General features: G+C 41.4%; 3 protein-coding genes and 2 long non-coding RNA genes across 5 annotated transcripts; 4 read left to right on the forward strand and 1 right to left on the reverse strand.

Moving 5' to 3' along the window:
- The first annotated feature begins 25 nt into the window (after positions 1-25).
- On the forward strand, positions 26-1,451 carry LOC145698686 (TLC domain-containing protein 2-like). The gene is made up of 5 exons (XM_081775897.1): positions 26-325; positions 389-474; positions 523-786; positions 884-1,070; positions 1,230-1,451. The coding sequence occupies exons 1-5, from the start codon at positions 305-307 to the stop codon at positions 1,395-1,397; spliced, it is 726 nt and encodes a 241-aa protein (XP_081632023.1). The 5' UTR covers positions 26-304; the 3' UTR covers positions 1,398-1,451.
- Positions 1,452-1,605: 154 nt separating this feature from the next.
- On the forward strand, positions 1,606-7,584 carry LOC145697932 (uncharacterized). Its single transcript, XM_081775139.1, has 9 exons — positions 1,606-1,839; positions 1,882-2,157; positions 2,210-2,309; positions 2,352-2,655; positions 2,709-5,547; positions 5,590-5,881; positions 5,939-6,138; positions 7,013-7,247; positions 7,289-7,584. Exons 1-9 carry the CDS (start codon positions 1,606-1,608, stop codon positions 7,582-7,584), a joined length of 4,776 nt encoding a protein of 1,591 aa, XP_081631265.1.
- A 3,333-nt stretch (positions 7,585-10,917) lies between these two features.
- LOC145699534 (uncharacterized) lies at positions 10,918-11,814 on the reverse strand. Its single transcript, XM_081776804.1, has 4 exons — positions 11,687-11,814; positions 11,521-11,651; positions 11,245-11,480; positions 10,918-11,162 (listed from the first exon to the last, which is right to left on the reverse strand). The coding sequence occupies exons 3-4, from the start codon at positions 11,445-11,447 to the stop codon at positions 10,955-10,957; spliced, it is 411 nt and encodes a 136-aa protein (XP_081632930.1). The 5' UTR covers positions 11,448-11,480; positions 11,521-11,651; positions 11,687-11,814; the 3' UTR covers positions 10,918-10,954.
- A 1,913-nt stretch (positions 11,815-13,727) lies between these two features.
- Positions 13,728-14,107, forward strand: LOC145700025 (uncharacterized). The gene is made up of 3 exons (XR_014134131.1): positions 13,728-13,761; positions 13,822-13,903; positions 13,947-14,107. It is a non-coding gene; the product is annotated as an uncharacterized LOC145700025 (long non-coding RNA).
- A 231-nt stretch (positions 14,108-14,338) lies between these two features.
- LOC145699373 (uncharacterized) lies at positions 14,339-15,386 on the forward strand. The gene is made up of 3 exons (XR_014134007.1): positions 14,339-15,009; positions 15,061-15,142; positions 15,188-15,386. It is a non-coding gene; the product is annotated as an uncharacterized LOC145699373 (long non-coding RNA).
- Positions 15,387-15,393: the final 7 nt, after the last annotated feature.

Genomic DNA, 15,393 nt, shown 5'->3' on the forward strand with positions numbered 1-15,393 from the left:
CAAAAAAAGTGCGAGCCATGAAGATTTGCTCCATGAATACGCCGGGCCATCAATCACAAAGGAAGAGCGTGATTCGGAAAGAGGACCTCGCACAGTTGGAAAATTCCTCACTCGCTCCTGGTTGCTATCGAGCTCGTAGCGTCGCCATTTGGCGATATTTTCATTTTTTTCTTTATTGAGAGAGCGAAAAAATCACCAGTCAAATAGAAACCAGTCGAGCATTATTAATCGGACGATATTTTTTTTGTTTAAAAACGGCAGCAAGAGACGCATCGTAAATTAAAAAAAACGAGAAATACGAATTATGAACGAATTTCCAACAAAGGTGAATGCTTATTCCTTATTAGAGAAAAATTGGCAAAGAAAAAAATCATGAAAAATGATTCAGGTTGGTTCGAAATGGCCGATTGTCCTGTCTTTCGTCTTCTTTTACCTGCTTTCCCGATATCTTTCCACTAGAGCCAAGCCTAAAAGGTAGTCTGACCGACAGTCAACCCTTCTTTCCCTTTTTTCCTCCTCTAGAATCGACCCAAAACGATACGGCCTCTACGAAAACCTCCAAGTCTCGATGATCCACTCTCTTCTCTCCGGCGTTGGCGCGTGCCTTGCCCTCTCTGATCCGCAAATTTGGGATGATCTGATTCATTATTACAGTCCCTTTGGATCCAAGATTGTGAAGATGAGCACGGGCTACTTTCTCTACGACTTTTACCATGTTCTTTCAATCAACGACTTCAAATTTGCGGAATGTTGGGAACTCGTTGCGCATCATATTGCTGTTCTCAGGTAAAATAAAAAAAAATTATTAAATAATATAAATTAGTAATAAAATTAGCTTTTTCGACCAAAAAGCGTCTAAAAATCGACTTTGAAAAAATTCTAGTTGCATTGGAACATCAGGTTTCTTCGACTACTACCACGGCTTCTCCTGCATCGCTCTAGTCATGGAGGTCAATACGGTTTTCCTCCATGTTCGCAGCCTCCTCAAAATGGGCCGCAAGTGCGAATCAAACTTCTACAAAATCAACTCCTGGATCAATCTGGTCACGATCGTGCTTTTTCGAATCATCGTAAGTCATTCGATTTCCGTCGTTATTTCCGAAAGTTCAAGCGTTATTTGATCGTCAAATACCTGACGTTTTCAAGCGACGGTCAAGCGGTCGAGCTATTTTCTCAAATATTACCCAAACAGTGCTTATTTGAAAATGCTTCTTTACATTCATTTTCAGGTTGCCTTCGCAATGCTGTACCTATTCCAGACGCATTACGAACGACAAGCCTACTGGGAGTACTGCATCTGCAACATCGGCGTTTCTGTTGTTCAAATCATGAATTTCTTCTTGCTCTACAGAAGTTTCTCATTCGACCGCCAGTTCATCCTTCGAAAAGCAAGCTAGAGGGCTGTGATTTGAGGAGACATGTAAACAACTGTACAATTTTTATACGAAAATAAAAAAATAAAAGAATGCGTCATTCCGAGAAAAGTCAAACTTATTGTTGTTTATGCCGGCTTCGAAACAGGAAATGTTTTCTGAAGGAAGTTGGTCATTCTGTTTAGCAGATCAGAATCGGAGAATTCAGAAATTGAGTCTTTCAAAAGAAGAGATGATATTTTTACTCTTCTTTTGGTCGCGATTTTCATCTGGAAAAGAGATATTCACCGGCTTCCTGGAAACAGCAAGCGCGCCTCTTGGATCGAAATGCGAGTTTCCCTTTGTTTTTGAGAACAGAACTCACGATGACTGTCACTTTTCAACTCGGGACGGACTTGATGCTCCTGCTTCTTGGTGCATTACTAATTCGACGACCGGCGAATGGGGCATTTGCCTGCCTGCTGAGGTGAGATCAAGAAAGAGAGAGGGTAAGATCTGCATTTTGTAGTATTCGTGTATCGATAACGACTTCGGAGAAGGGAGGATCTGCAGGACTTCGATCCAGGAAGACGCGACCTTTTCCGACGCTCGAGAAAGGTGCTCTTCCTTTGACGGAATTATCTACGACCCATTCGTCTCTCTAGCTGCTTTCACGGACCTGCTGGAAGTAGACATCTCAAACCCAGCTTCAATGAATCTCACCTCTTTCTGGACCTCTTCTTTGAGCTATATTACTCAGCATAAGGCGTCTTGCCTTGCTGACACTTATTTTGCGATTTTCCCGGTAAGTTACCTTTCCCCCTTTTCAACCTTTTTCTAAAGCTCGTTTTCATAAGGCCAACAATATGAACTCGACGCTGATAAATAGCTACGAAGACAGTGAAGTGAAAGCATACGACCATGTTCCATTTTTTGTAAATGGCGGTACAAACGACAGTAAGTAAAAAACTATCATATTCGCACTAATTTTTATTTAAGCTTGCTCGGAGAAAGCCCTCTATCTTAATCCGACTCTTGGAACACTTTTCGAAGCGGACATTAGCGAGAAGCTCCCCTTTTATTGCAGATACAAGGGACGCCAGGGCTCAAACTTCGAGCTGAACAAATATTCAGCAAAGGACTATCAGAATATGACCTGTCCTAAGATGTTCACTTTCATTCCCAACTCGCCGGAGCCTTGTGTCAAAATTATAGAAAACGCAAATGACAAAGGATTCTGCACTGCTCTGGGAGGAAAACTTTTGGATGCATCCACACCGATTTCTGTTTGGAAAAGGAAGGCGTTTATTTATCAACTTGAAATATTTTTAGGAACACTAAATAAAACGCTTGAAGGATTTCGATGAAAGCGTCAACAACAGCGTTTTATCTCGGAAAAATTAATTTCGAGGTAGTGAATAGAGGCCACGTTTATCAGGTGTTCTCTGAAAACGAATGGGATAAATATATTATCTGGGACCGTCCAATGCATAATTTCAATAACGAAGATTTTCAAATGTTCTTTCCTTGGAAGATGTTTAACTTTCTCTTTACTAAAGACGTTTTTGTCTACGACGACGGAGAGTCGGAGCTCTCATCGTTATGTGCTGCGAGACCAGTTTTTGGGAAGCAGGACTCTTACTGGCAAGACTGCAGAACCGACTCATTTCCTAACGGAGAGCCACTCGACTTTGAGCGCAAAAATTGCTACGGAATAGCTCCAGAGAAGACAACAAGGACTGCCGCGATGGAATATTGCAAGTCTCGAAATGCGACTTTTGATAACTTCAAATCTTCTCCAGAAGCAAACGAAACAGTGAAAGAGCTAGAATTGTGGACCGGTTTAACAAATAATGACACGATCATTTGGAAATTACTAAACATCAATGCTTCATCTTCAGAAGAATTCTGTGTAGGTCGCAACATTGTTCATGGCAAAAGAGAAACCTTTGAAAAAGTGTCATGCGAGGACCTGAGACATCCGATCTGCAAATGGCCCAGAAAAGAAGAGGAAAAAACTCCGGCAAAGAGACAATTGAGCTGTCCAAAAGGTTGGAATTTGGCTAACCACACAATCAGCGCTGGGACGAAATGGATCAACGAAACCTCTCCAGCCGAAGAATTTACTTGTAAAGCGATTTTGGGAAGATGCACTGTTCCTGCTTGCACATACGATTTGGCATTTCCGCGAAATGAAATTGGGCCAGGTTTTAATATCAAAAGACTTGTCATGCAAGAAGCTTTTTTCGGGTGGATTTGCAGAGATGTTGGTGCAGCCATGATTGGTGATCAGTTGGGAATGTCCCTGATGCAGCATAATTACAAATGCGTTCTCCAGCCATTTGCGAATGAAACGCAAAGTTCTCAGTTCAACTTCAACATGACACAGATCCTCGCCGATTCATTCGAATTGAAAGCGTGCGACAAAGAAAATTCCGAAGGCTTTGCGAAATTTGGCAACGAAACGACCTGTTTTTTCCTTTCGAAAGAGGCAAAAACTTGGGCTGAAGCTCGTTCTTTTTGTAGAAAACAGAACGCTCAAGCGACTCTAGCATATCTTCCAAAGAAGAAATCGTTAAATTATGCAATGCACTATCTCGTCGAAACGAATTCTTCAGATGATGTCTGGATTGGCTTGACCAGCTATCACGATTTGCACATGTTCGGCGACTGGTCCAGCGATTTCAAATGGAGCGCAAGTGGAGAAATCATCGACGAAAATCTTTTCAACTATTTGGCAAATCATCCAGCGTCCAAATTCGACAGATGCGTTAGTTATGGAAACGATATTTTTTTCAATTTCAATCATTGCTCTGATACGAAACGATTCATGTGCACTTTGAGTGACATAAAACCGCGAAATAATCAGGACGATCGAAACAAGCGCGGCTCCTGGTGCCCGGCAAATACGTACAAGCAGGGCTACTCTTGCTTCACCTTCTTCAACGAGACGAAAGACACTTTCAATTTGACATATGATGCTGCAAGTGAACTGTGTGAGGAAGAAGACGGTCGAATGCTCGCGTCGTTTTACAGAAGGGATCAAAACTTGGCTCTAGCGGCTTCGCTGTGTAACAGTACTTTCTCCGCGAATTTGAAGGGATTTTGGCTGGGGCTGAAAGGAAAGTACAGTTGGGAGGGGGACAAACTAGAGTTCAAGTGGCTGGATCAATCGCCATTTACGTTCAGCAACTGGTTGAGTAGTAATGATCTGCTGCAGTTTCGAGGGTACGCTGGTGTCCAAGCCGAGAGACACAAATGTGTTTACTTCAACGCGGACCCCAGCGAGGGCGAAATCGGCCAATGGGGGCTCAAAGACTGCAACGACATGGATGGCATGGGCGCTCTCTGCTCTCACCCAAAGTGGGCAACGAAAGACTACGTCGACCAGTGTCGAGACATTGCTCCTCCAAGCACTTGCCAGAGAGGAACTAATACTCCTCTTGGCTGCAAAGCTTTGTCCCGACCTCAGCGAAAACAATGCATGAAAACTTGCGGCTTCTGTGGAAAGAGGAGAACTCAGAAGAGAATGCGAAAGCCAAATGGAGACTTTTTCGACGCTTGCCCGGATGTCAAGTGGGAAGGGAAGACAATGAACAGAAAAGCTGCCGGAAATGGCGGATGCATGTTTTTCAACCGATGGACCTACCTGAACTTTAGATCAAGAAGGGCGAAAAGAAATCGAATCGAGGACGCAACTTGGGACGATGCTCAGGGAATTTGCATGACCGCGAAGGAGGCAGGCGAGAAGGGAAGACGAGCGAACCTTGTTCATGGCGATTCTTGTGCCTACACAACGATGGAAGCATATCTCTGGAAAGAAGCGATTCTAGGCAGGGGTATTCGGCAAGGAAATGACGAGACAGAAGACGATGATGATAGCGATGATGACGGTGATGAAAACTCCAACGACGATGAAGAGAGCGAGGACGACAACGACTCGATGAGCGATGAAAATGTCGACGAAGATGTTTTCACGGACAAAGACAAGCTTGCATGGCTCGGACTTCGCTTCAACTTTGAATCCGGTTCTTTCGAGCAAATCTCTGGGCGACTTGGCGCTGGAAATCACTGGGCAGCTGGGGAGCCAAATTTGACAAGAAGAGGGGATGAAAAGTATCTTTGCGCGGCGGCGGACTACGAAAGTGCGAACAGAACGGAGTGGAGAATGGTTCCTTGCAATCTCACTTTACCGGTAAAAATTTAATCATTGTTGGAAAGAGAGTGGGATTTTTAGTTTTTCTGCACTTGGGACGAGCATGAAAACTTCGCCTCGCTGAACCAAGGCTTTTGCGAACGAGTCCAGGGAGCTGATTACTGGATGCATCTCGACAACACTTGCTTCTATGGAAAGAAAGAGCGCATTTCTTTTGACGATGCTCACGGCTTCTGCAAAAATATGACCGGCGAGATTTTGAAGATTAACGATTTGGAGAAAATCCGATTTATAAGGAATGAGTTTAGTCAGTCGAGAATCATGAATAATTTCAACTGGGAGAGTAACTTCTTCTGGCTTTCTTCAGGAAAAAGTCAGATAAGAATCACGTGATTTTCAATATATTTGATTTATTGGCGACTTGATTCAGTAAATTACTCGAAAAACGGTCTATTTTGGAATGGAACGGACCAAAAACTCGAAGAAAATACATTCGCTAATATTCCTGATGATCGACCAGATGATAACTATGTTTTATCTTGGCAACTGTCTCACGAGCACGATAAAGTGGGCTTGTTCTACAAAGAAAAGGAGAGCAAAAGCATGGTTATTTGCGAACGACCGGCGATGGTGATGAAACGAGTTCCAAAACGAGGACATGGATTTTTAGTCTTTCTAGGAGAGGGTTGTAGAAAGAGCTTGATCGATTTTATCGTTTATCTTCAACTTTGGCAAGTGATTGCAACTGTGATCTGCGTCGGAATTTTCTTGTGGAAACGGCAACAAGGCGAAAACTACCGATACCTGCCGACCGAGAGGATCATCCAAAACGATACGATGACACAACGTCTCAAATTTTGACCGTGATTTAACGGTTCTGTGCACTTACTTGCTCGACAACTTCATTAATGACGACTTTTGGTCCGAAATACAGTTAATATTCAATCGACATTCTACTAGTTGGCTACTGGTCATTCAATTATTACATTCATCAAGAATTTTCTCAATAAGTTTTTGAACAAAACCCCATTTCAAATTTACTCGTTCATTCTGAGCTGAGTTCCATCGACCCAGTTAATTTGCAACTCTCATCCAGACAATTGTGGAACGCTTGTCAATTCAAATAAAAAGGGTCTTAAATGAAAAAAACCAGGCTCATTTAACCGCGTTTGCTTAAAGAAGATATTTGAAAAGAAAAATGGCGAAAAGAATAAAGCCTGAGAATGTCGAAAAAATTGACCATCCGTCTGAACTTGATAGAGAGAAAGTTGACTCTTGGCTAGAAGGATCTCTTCGGAAACTGAAGAGTACGACTTCACGGACTCAGAAATGCCGACTTTTGGAATCGGTTGAGCGACTTGATTTTGAATATGATAGAAATGCTGCTTTTTGGGAATTCATAAAATTTGATAAAGAAGGCCGTGGGACAATTTACGACAGATATAAAAGAAAACTTGAGGAGTTTGAGCAGACAGAATTTCAAAAAGTAATTCTTGAACATAAGCCGTCTCTTATTGATGAGAAGATTGGACGATGGGAGATCAAGGAAGAGTCTGGTGATTGGCAATTAGATGACGATTTGGAAAAGAAGCTGCTATCGCAAGGGGGAGAAGCGATCGTGCTTGCTGAGAATTTCGACGGTTTTGAGGCAGTTGTGCGAGTGCAGGTCTTTGATCCTTTTCTTTTCACGGAGGAATTTGAAGAGGAGGGATTTACTTGCGAAATTCATCTTTCGAGAGGTAAAAATAGATTTGAAAAATATTTTTTAGGTATTGTTAAGACTTTCAACGAGCAAAAGAAAAAGAAGGATCATCAGAGGGCGAGGATCAAGTGCCATTTCATGAGAATGTGATCCGTCACTTTGTGAATATTGAGCTGTTTTACGCGAAAGACGAGAAAAAAGAGGATTGCTTGGGGTGGATTACGATCATGGAGAGAGGAGAGGCGAATTTTAGAACGTTATTGAAAGCAGAGAAAATTGGTCTGGAAACGAGAAAGAAGATTGCGAGTGGAATTTTGGATGGGAATGAATATTTGTGGAGTCGCGGAATTTGGCATCTCGATCAGGGCTGTTGATTCCGGGTCCTTTCGGATTACCCGCGAGAAAAAAGTCATTTAGGTGTCTATTAATCTCACAAAAATATTTTCACCTATTATAAGGCAGCCCGAGTAATTATTCTAAAGCGTAAAAACGCGTAAAAACTTGCGGGTTACCCGGAAAAAAGTCGCGGGTAATTTGAAAGGACTCGAAATCGACAGCCGTGATCTGGATTTTAAATTTGAAAACATTTTGCTTGTTGGTGGAACTCCGAAGTTTATTGACTTTGGGCTCGTTACGGAGAAAACCGGTCGAGAAGGCTACCGAAAAATGGGGTACGCCAGAAAAGGATCAAAATACAAAAATTCTAGCTCTCTTGGTATGTTTTCGGAAAATTTCAATTTTTATAAATTTTGAAGCCGCTGGGACGTCGGGATTCACTCTTCATGCTCAAATCGCGAATGGCCATAGTTATTATGATTTTAATCTTTACTATTTTCTTTTTGTCGACTGGAAAACCGCGTGGACACTTCTGTACCAACCACTCGATAGTGGTGAAAGAAAAGAAATAGATGAAATTGTTGAAGTAAGAACTTGATTTGTCGATTTTGTAATTTTGTTTTTATGGATTGTGGAGCAACCTCAATCAAAAATTTGAATGCGCTCGATGAGAATTATTTTTCATCACTTCGCAATTTCTTCTCCGAAGTCACGAAAATAATCTCGCTGAAAAACGCTTCAACCATCTTCTGCTTAGATGATCCAAACTTGACCCAGTCTTGCAAGATGTCCAGTTTAAAACAAAACGCGACAAAGTTCCTCAACCAAAACATGCAAAATTTGACGAAAAATGTCTTCGACCAAAAAACTAGTCAACTTTGCGTCCCGATTTCAGTCACCACTCTTCTCCGTTATGCCATCATAAATGACCTTCCTGCTTTCGATGATCAATTGGGTCGCTTCAGCTTTGAAAGAATTCTCGCAACTTTAACGATGATTGTTTTTCCGCGAAGTTTGGCCGGACTCAATTTGAATCCCAACAAGAAAGAAAAAGAAAAGCAAGAAAATGAAATCGAGATTCTTTTGAACCGACTTTGCAAAGAAAGTTATCTTATGGAAAGTGGATGGCAAATCATCAGAGGAGTACAAGAAGGTGAAGAAGATGACGATTTTTATAAAAAAAATTTTCCAGTTAAATCAAGCTGTCAGTTCAATTCAGGTAATTCATCATAAAACAACTAGAATTAAACCTTTTCAGTGTTTCTCAGCGAAAACTTCACCTTCACCCGTCCCGCAACAGTCACTGGCGCGTATTTACCTTCATCTGGCGATATCTTCTTCCACCAAATGACGCTCGACCGGGTCGAAAACGGCGAGTACGTTCTCCAAAACAGCGATTTCAAGGATCATTCTCCAGGTTTTAAACTTCTTACCTCTCAAAATTAGCCTCCTTTAGTTCTTAGCATTCCGTTGAAAAATCCATACTACACCGATTACGGACACATTTGGCATATTATCAACAAAACTTCAATCAGCGTTTTCGAAGAGGACGGAATAAAATGCAAATTAGTGAACGAAGAGTTCGGAAACATGGAGGAAAACAAGTGGTATCTTCATCCTACTGCTTACACCATTCAGCTCATTCCAGAATAAATCTTAAAATCAAGCAATTGAAGACATTTTAATTCATAAGATATTATGCAGTCAGTTTTTTTTTATGCCAGGGAGAGATTCTTCCAGCTATTCTGCCTTGAAAACTGCTTCTGAATAACATATTTTATCCCTCATTCAATCTGTTAGGAAAACGAACCTTTCTGTGAAGATCTTCTTTGCTGGCTATTCTGTGGAGCTCTCGAACTGACTGGCTGGAATCATTTCCATCTTCAATCTCATTTTGAATCATCGCCCAGCGCTTTTTCGCCATCTAAACAGCTTCAACCGCGGCTGTTTTTTTTTATTCTTACCGGTGGCGAAGCAGTGATAGGATGTCCATTTTTGTCCGTAATTTGCCCTCTTACAATCCTCGCAATCCGATCTTGCATCAAATTTCGCTTCGTGATCGTCCATGGCGTCATTTTCTTCACTTCATCCCACGTCATTTCCAGCGCTGAAGGGCTGATTTTTGATGTTTTTGAGGGGGACTTACATTCTGCGTATTCATACGCGCTGCCGGTCAAAAGCATGATGATGAAGGTATATCCACAAAGAATCGCTTCCAAAACATGCAAAACCACAAACGGCACGCATTTCCGTTTGATTTCCTTCACGAGGTCTTCTTGCATGTCCAAGTCGTCGAGAAACCAGTTTTCGTAATGACGCGCGTCTTTCAGAATCCCTTGAAAAACGACATAAAAACAACAATTCGTTAAAAATTCGCTTCAAACCCAAGTAGACATGCGTGCAAAAGAAGTCCCAACAAGTGCACAAAAGAAGAAAAACGATCGAAACAAATTTCACCATCGGCCTGAGATTCTCACTGCGCAGGTAATACAAATTCATTCCACCGTGGATCAGAGCGACAAGGATTCCCTGCCCAAGCGCGGTTGGGAAGCGATAAGAGCAGAAAATTGTGTTTTCTTTCGACTCTTTCTTTCGTTCCCGCAGCTCGCAAATCGGGAAAAGTGCTAAAAGAAAAGGGTGAAGAACCCCTTAAATTAGAGAATACTGTATCACCTGGACAACTAAGAGGCCTGGAAAACGCTTGATGATCCGACTTTGGATTCGTTTCCAGAAGAAAACTCGTCTTTTTCTCCAATTTCAAGCAAAAAGTAAATTGTTTCTGCCAATTCTCATCATGAAACTTCGGCAATTTCCCCCCAGAAGCCGAATGTCTCATCAACATAATTTGAACAACAAAGATTCCAGCGCTGAGTATAACTTGGTAGGCGATCAGAAACTTGCCAAAATGCAGTGCCATCCTTTTCCTTTATCTTTCTCTGTGTGTCTTTCCCTGTTTTATGGTTAAGGAAAAGTACTTGTGGGGCTACAGACGTGTGTATCTTGTATTTAAAATTAATCCCCGCAAAAAGGAAGCTACAGTTAGCGCCACTCAATAATTCACCCTTTTTTCCAGACACACTTGTATCAATCACTGGGCCAGCACCATGATCTGGCTTGCAAAGCTGTGTAGAAAACCTAAGTCAGGAGATCTCAGATGAAAAGCCGCGCAGCGGCTTTTTTAAGTAACGAAGCCGCGAAGCGGTTTCGCGAAAACTATTATTTTACTCAATTTTTAAATTTTGGCGAAGCCGCTTTGCGGCTTCGTTTCTTAAAAAAGCCGCTACGCGGCTTTCCATTAAAGATCTTTCCGATCCTGACTCAGGTTTTCTACACAGGTTCTTGAACCCAGACAATGAAGAATGTATTTTAGATATCAAATTTATTGTAAAAATGAAAAAGGAAAAAGAGCTAATATTCGACGTTGAGGCATTCTTCCGTGCTTTTTTCAGTCTCTTCGTGGTTGAAAGGCGCCGCGCTGTATTCTGGCTGGGTTCTACAGTGCTGCCAGTTTTTTCCCAAGATTTCGATGTCCTCCGCGTTTGCTAGATAGCACCACGGCTGGTCTTCGAACTTCCAGACGTCGTGGGTTCCGTTGTTGAAGTTTTGAGGAACATTTCTTTAGAGAAAAAATTATAGCTCTTCAGAACCTGACTCAGGCTCTTTTCTACACAGGTTGCCGAACCCAGAGGTCAACTAACCTGCAATAATTATGATAGTCGTTGAAGTTTCTTTCCAGCCCGCATCGTTCCTTCAAAAGCTTTTTCGTATTTTCATCGCTGGGTCTGATAGACAGGCCAACATCAGACCAGCAGCGGCATTTGTAGCCCGAAATTGTCCTGTCCACAGTTCCGGAATAGCTGCCAGGGCAAATTTCAGAGTTTTTGCAAGGCGATTTTTTCATCTCTTCTACTTCTTCTTCCGTGAAGCAATATTCCTGAAAAAATGAGAAGAGCGTGATTTAATGATAATCAAACCCAAAATTTCCGTTTTAGATTTCTAGTGCGTTTGAATTGGTCAATAAGACTGTCGATTTCGCTGTCCAAGGTGATGTTTTTGAAGCACCAGGGGCCGCGGGGATCTCTTTTTTCCGCCAATTTCCGGATTTCTGAAATTCAAAACAAGCTCGATCGGGATTATTACCTGCAGTAGTTGTGAGGTTCTTGCAAATAGTCGACTTTTCGAAGAGGGGGTTTGATGTCGTTCCAATTTCGGCAAGGAGTTCCGTTCATGCCATTCAACTTCATGGTTTCAGCTTTTTTGCCATAGTAGTCGAGTTCTTTTTCCCGGTTTTTCGAAAATTTCAAAAAAAAAAAATTTTGTGAAAAAAAATAGAATTTTCTTTAAAACCTTTCCCTTTTGTCAAACACTCGCCGTTCTCAAATGTAGTAGTAGTAGTAGTTGTCGTTGTTGTTGTTGCTGTTTTCAAAGTACTGGTTTCAATAGGAGCAACATCCGAGGCCGAATAATCATCTGGATCATCCGCCTTCGTTAGCGCAATTTGAAGAACCGCGAAATTTCGAAAAACTCTCATTGAAAATATCTTTCCGAGGAGAAAGGGTTGGCGAAAGTGCTAGTGCTAGTAGCTCGACCCAAATATTTAAACAAGGTTGTAATCAATCACCATCCGCGAGTTACTGTAATTAGATAGCTTGTAATTAGATGAACAATCTTTTACCAAAGTTGAGAGCCTTAATTTTCTTTTGTGGTCTTAAAATGAGCACTTTCTGTAGGTATTTTTCATAATAATTGGCCGCAGGAAATTTTTCACAAGAAAAAAACTTAATTTTTATTACAAAAAAAGAGGAGAAAAAAAGACGCGCGGGAAATGCAGGTGGGGCGCGAATGAGTTAAATAGGTTAACATATCGACTCTGGACGCGTCACACTTTTGCAGTAGCCGGCTTGACGCGTATACGTTAGAGAGTTAATTACAGAATTTCGGAAGGACAATTTTCGAATTTCCGAATTTTCAAATTTTCACGAAAAATTTTAAAATTTTAAATCGTAATTTTTTTTTATTTCTAACAATTTTTTTCTTGAAGCAGCGGATTTTTCGCAGCAATCAAAGGATCAAAAAATGACAAGATCTGAGTTTAACAATTTTAGAAAAAAGCTCTTCTGCGAATAATTATCGAATAATCCCGCGTCCGAGAAGAGTTCACGTGTGACTTAAAAGCTTTGAAAGCTTGCGTCCGGCGGAGAAAACGGGTTCTTCCGCCGAGGAGCGTTTTAATCTCGATTTTAATCTGCATTTCGAAAGAAAACTTGCAATACGTCTTGACCGGTTAGACTGGAAATCTAAATCCTGCGCTCGGCAACCTGTGTGGAAAACCTGAGTCAGGGTCTGAAAGTAAACAAATGAAAAGCCACCTGCGGCTTTTTTTCAAGGGAACCGCAAAGCGGCTACGTTGGTAAAAAGAAGCCGCTGCGCGGCTTTTCGTTAAAAATCTTTCAGACCCTGACTCAGGTTTTCTACACAGGTTGGCGAGCTCTGATTTTGATAATTGCCTGTTTCTTCTTTTTCTTCCCGTTGATAGTCGCTTAGAACCGCTAGAATACGCGCCGACCCTTGTTTTATCAGATGCTCAAAGTGCTAAAATGCCCCCCTTTCCAGGGGGAAATTAACGGTACTACCTCGACTGCGAAAATCATGGTCGACATTCTCCGCTAAGTGTTGCCACTGGAACACGGCCTTATCAAGTCTACAAATGTGAAGGAAAAAAGACAATTTGAACTTTGAGAAATATTCACTTCTAAGTCCAAAATCCTGGTCCTTAGTCTACAATGACGAGAAGCCGCTTGCGGTTTCGAGCGAAAAAGACAAAAAAGCCGCGCTTCGCGCGGCTTCTTTTTCTTGGGCTCGAAACCGCAAGCGGCTTATCGTTTTTTAAAAAGAAGAAAAAAATAAAACTTGATTTAATTTAGTCGATTTGATAAAAATGGATTTGATTTCCTAGAATAAGTTGAAAAACTAGAGCTTATTTGATATGATTGTGATATTATGCTTATAATGAATAATTTTGCAGACGAAGTCTTATTTCTATCAATCTTCTTTTCCGGCCTATGTCTTCTAGATAAGCTGAGAAAAGCTTTGAATCGCGCGAGCTCATCTTTTTCGAAACAGCGCCACCCTTGCTCCCAACGCGGTCAGTTTCGTTCTCCCTCATTCATTCCGTTTTCCACTTCTCGAAAGTGATTGATGCTTCTTTTTTCTTCGTGAGTTCCAAAATAGAGAGAGAAAAGAGGATGATTTAAAATCTAACTTTTCAATTCTAGTTTTCTGCTGCTATCATCAGCCCAGCTATTCCAGGAGAATGCTATTTTTGAGAGAAAAGTGCCGCCAAGAACTCCTGATCAGGTTTGACCAGCTTTTTTAAAATTTTTTTTTTGAGACTTTTTAGCGCTTGGGAACCCTTCAAATATTCCTAAACGATTGGATCCGTCATCACATCGGTTCAAAGCGAATAAATCGGTCAGCAAACTGGATTCAAAGAGAGTTTTTTGGGGGCAGCGAAGGATTTGATGAACACAAGCTGTTGATGCTCTACTTCAAGCAAGACGAAGAAGGAACAGAGCTTAATAAAAAAATTTAAAATTCAAACCCGACTAAAAACTGACTAAAAAAACGACTAAAAAATCGACTTAAGAAATGACAAAAAATCGACTAAAAACTGACTTAAAAAGTCGACTATAAATCGACTAAAAACGACTAAAAAACTGACTAAAAACATAGAATAAAAAATCGGCTAAAAAATCGACAAAATATCGCCGTGTATCCAGCTCTGAAAAGGCTTCCCGAGCTGCTCTTACTACAACCCAACGAACATGAACCACGCTGGACCCCGACTGCCATCAGAACCGCGACATTACGAGCGTCAAGCAAATGCCGATTTAGGCCTCTATGATCATATAAAAATCAAAAAGCGCAAAAGGCGAAATGCTTCTCAGTTTTCACAGCCGGAAATCGTGCTCGATCAGTTGAAACTTGTTGCGAGGCTGCCTCCGAATGGCACGGAAAAGAGCATTGAACATGGCTTTGGAAGAAGAAACAACGATTTGATTCAACTCATCAGAAACAGGCAGGAATTGCTTCAAGAAAAAAATGATAAAGGGCATTTTCAGGGAGGACTTTTTCGACATCTACGACCTCGCGCTAGAATTGGACCGCTCGATGGCTGCTTTGAGAAAACTCTCTTCAGATCCAAGAAGAAGCTGGAGCCAGATCAGAATGGGCTTTCTCAAGTGGATAGCTAGATACACAGCTGATTGCAAGGTCGAACGCGAGTCGCAAAAACATACAGGCAACTGGTTTCGACGCACTTTTCTTAATAAAAAGAGAATGATAAAGAAACCGGTCGAGTTTTGATAATGGAGTTCTTTGAAAAACTGATGATGCTGTACGAGTGCCTGTATGAAGGAAAAACACCCCCAGAAGAAGGAAGAGTTGCAACTGCAAGGGTCAAGGTACAGATTCACTTTCCCGAAAAGAGCCCATTTCAAACCATATTTTTTTAGTTTATCTACGGAGCAGGGACCGTTGAAGAAGCCAAGTACGACGAAAAGCTCAGTTTTCTGATCGAGCCACCACGCTGCTCGGGTAGTCAAAAAAAGCGAACTTGATTTTAATCATTTTTAACTTCAGTAAACGACCACATGCGACGTGTCCTGGAAACCCTTCGCCGAAGAAGAAAGTAATGCAAAATTTTGAGGTCTTCCTTGATTTCAAAGCGCGTTTCAGAGAAAAAAAATTTCAAAAAGTCAACTTGATTTTTCTCATCGGCCGAGAGCGAAATCATTTGAACTTTTTGTAGCTTAAATTTACTTGTATAAATGTTCTTGTATAATAAA

The sequence above is a fragment of the Oikopleura dioica genome, chromosome 2 (assembly GCF_907165135.1).
Source record: "Oikopleura dioica chromosome 2, OKI2018_I68_1.0, whole genome shotgun sequence".
Classification (NCBI taxonomy): Eukaryota; Metazoa; Chordata; class Appendicularia; order Copelata; family Oikopleuridae; genus Oikopleura; species Oikopleura dioica.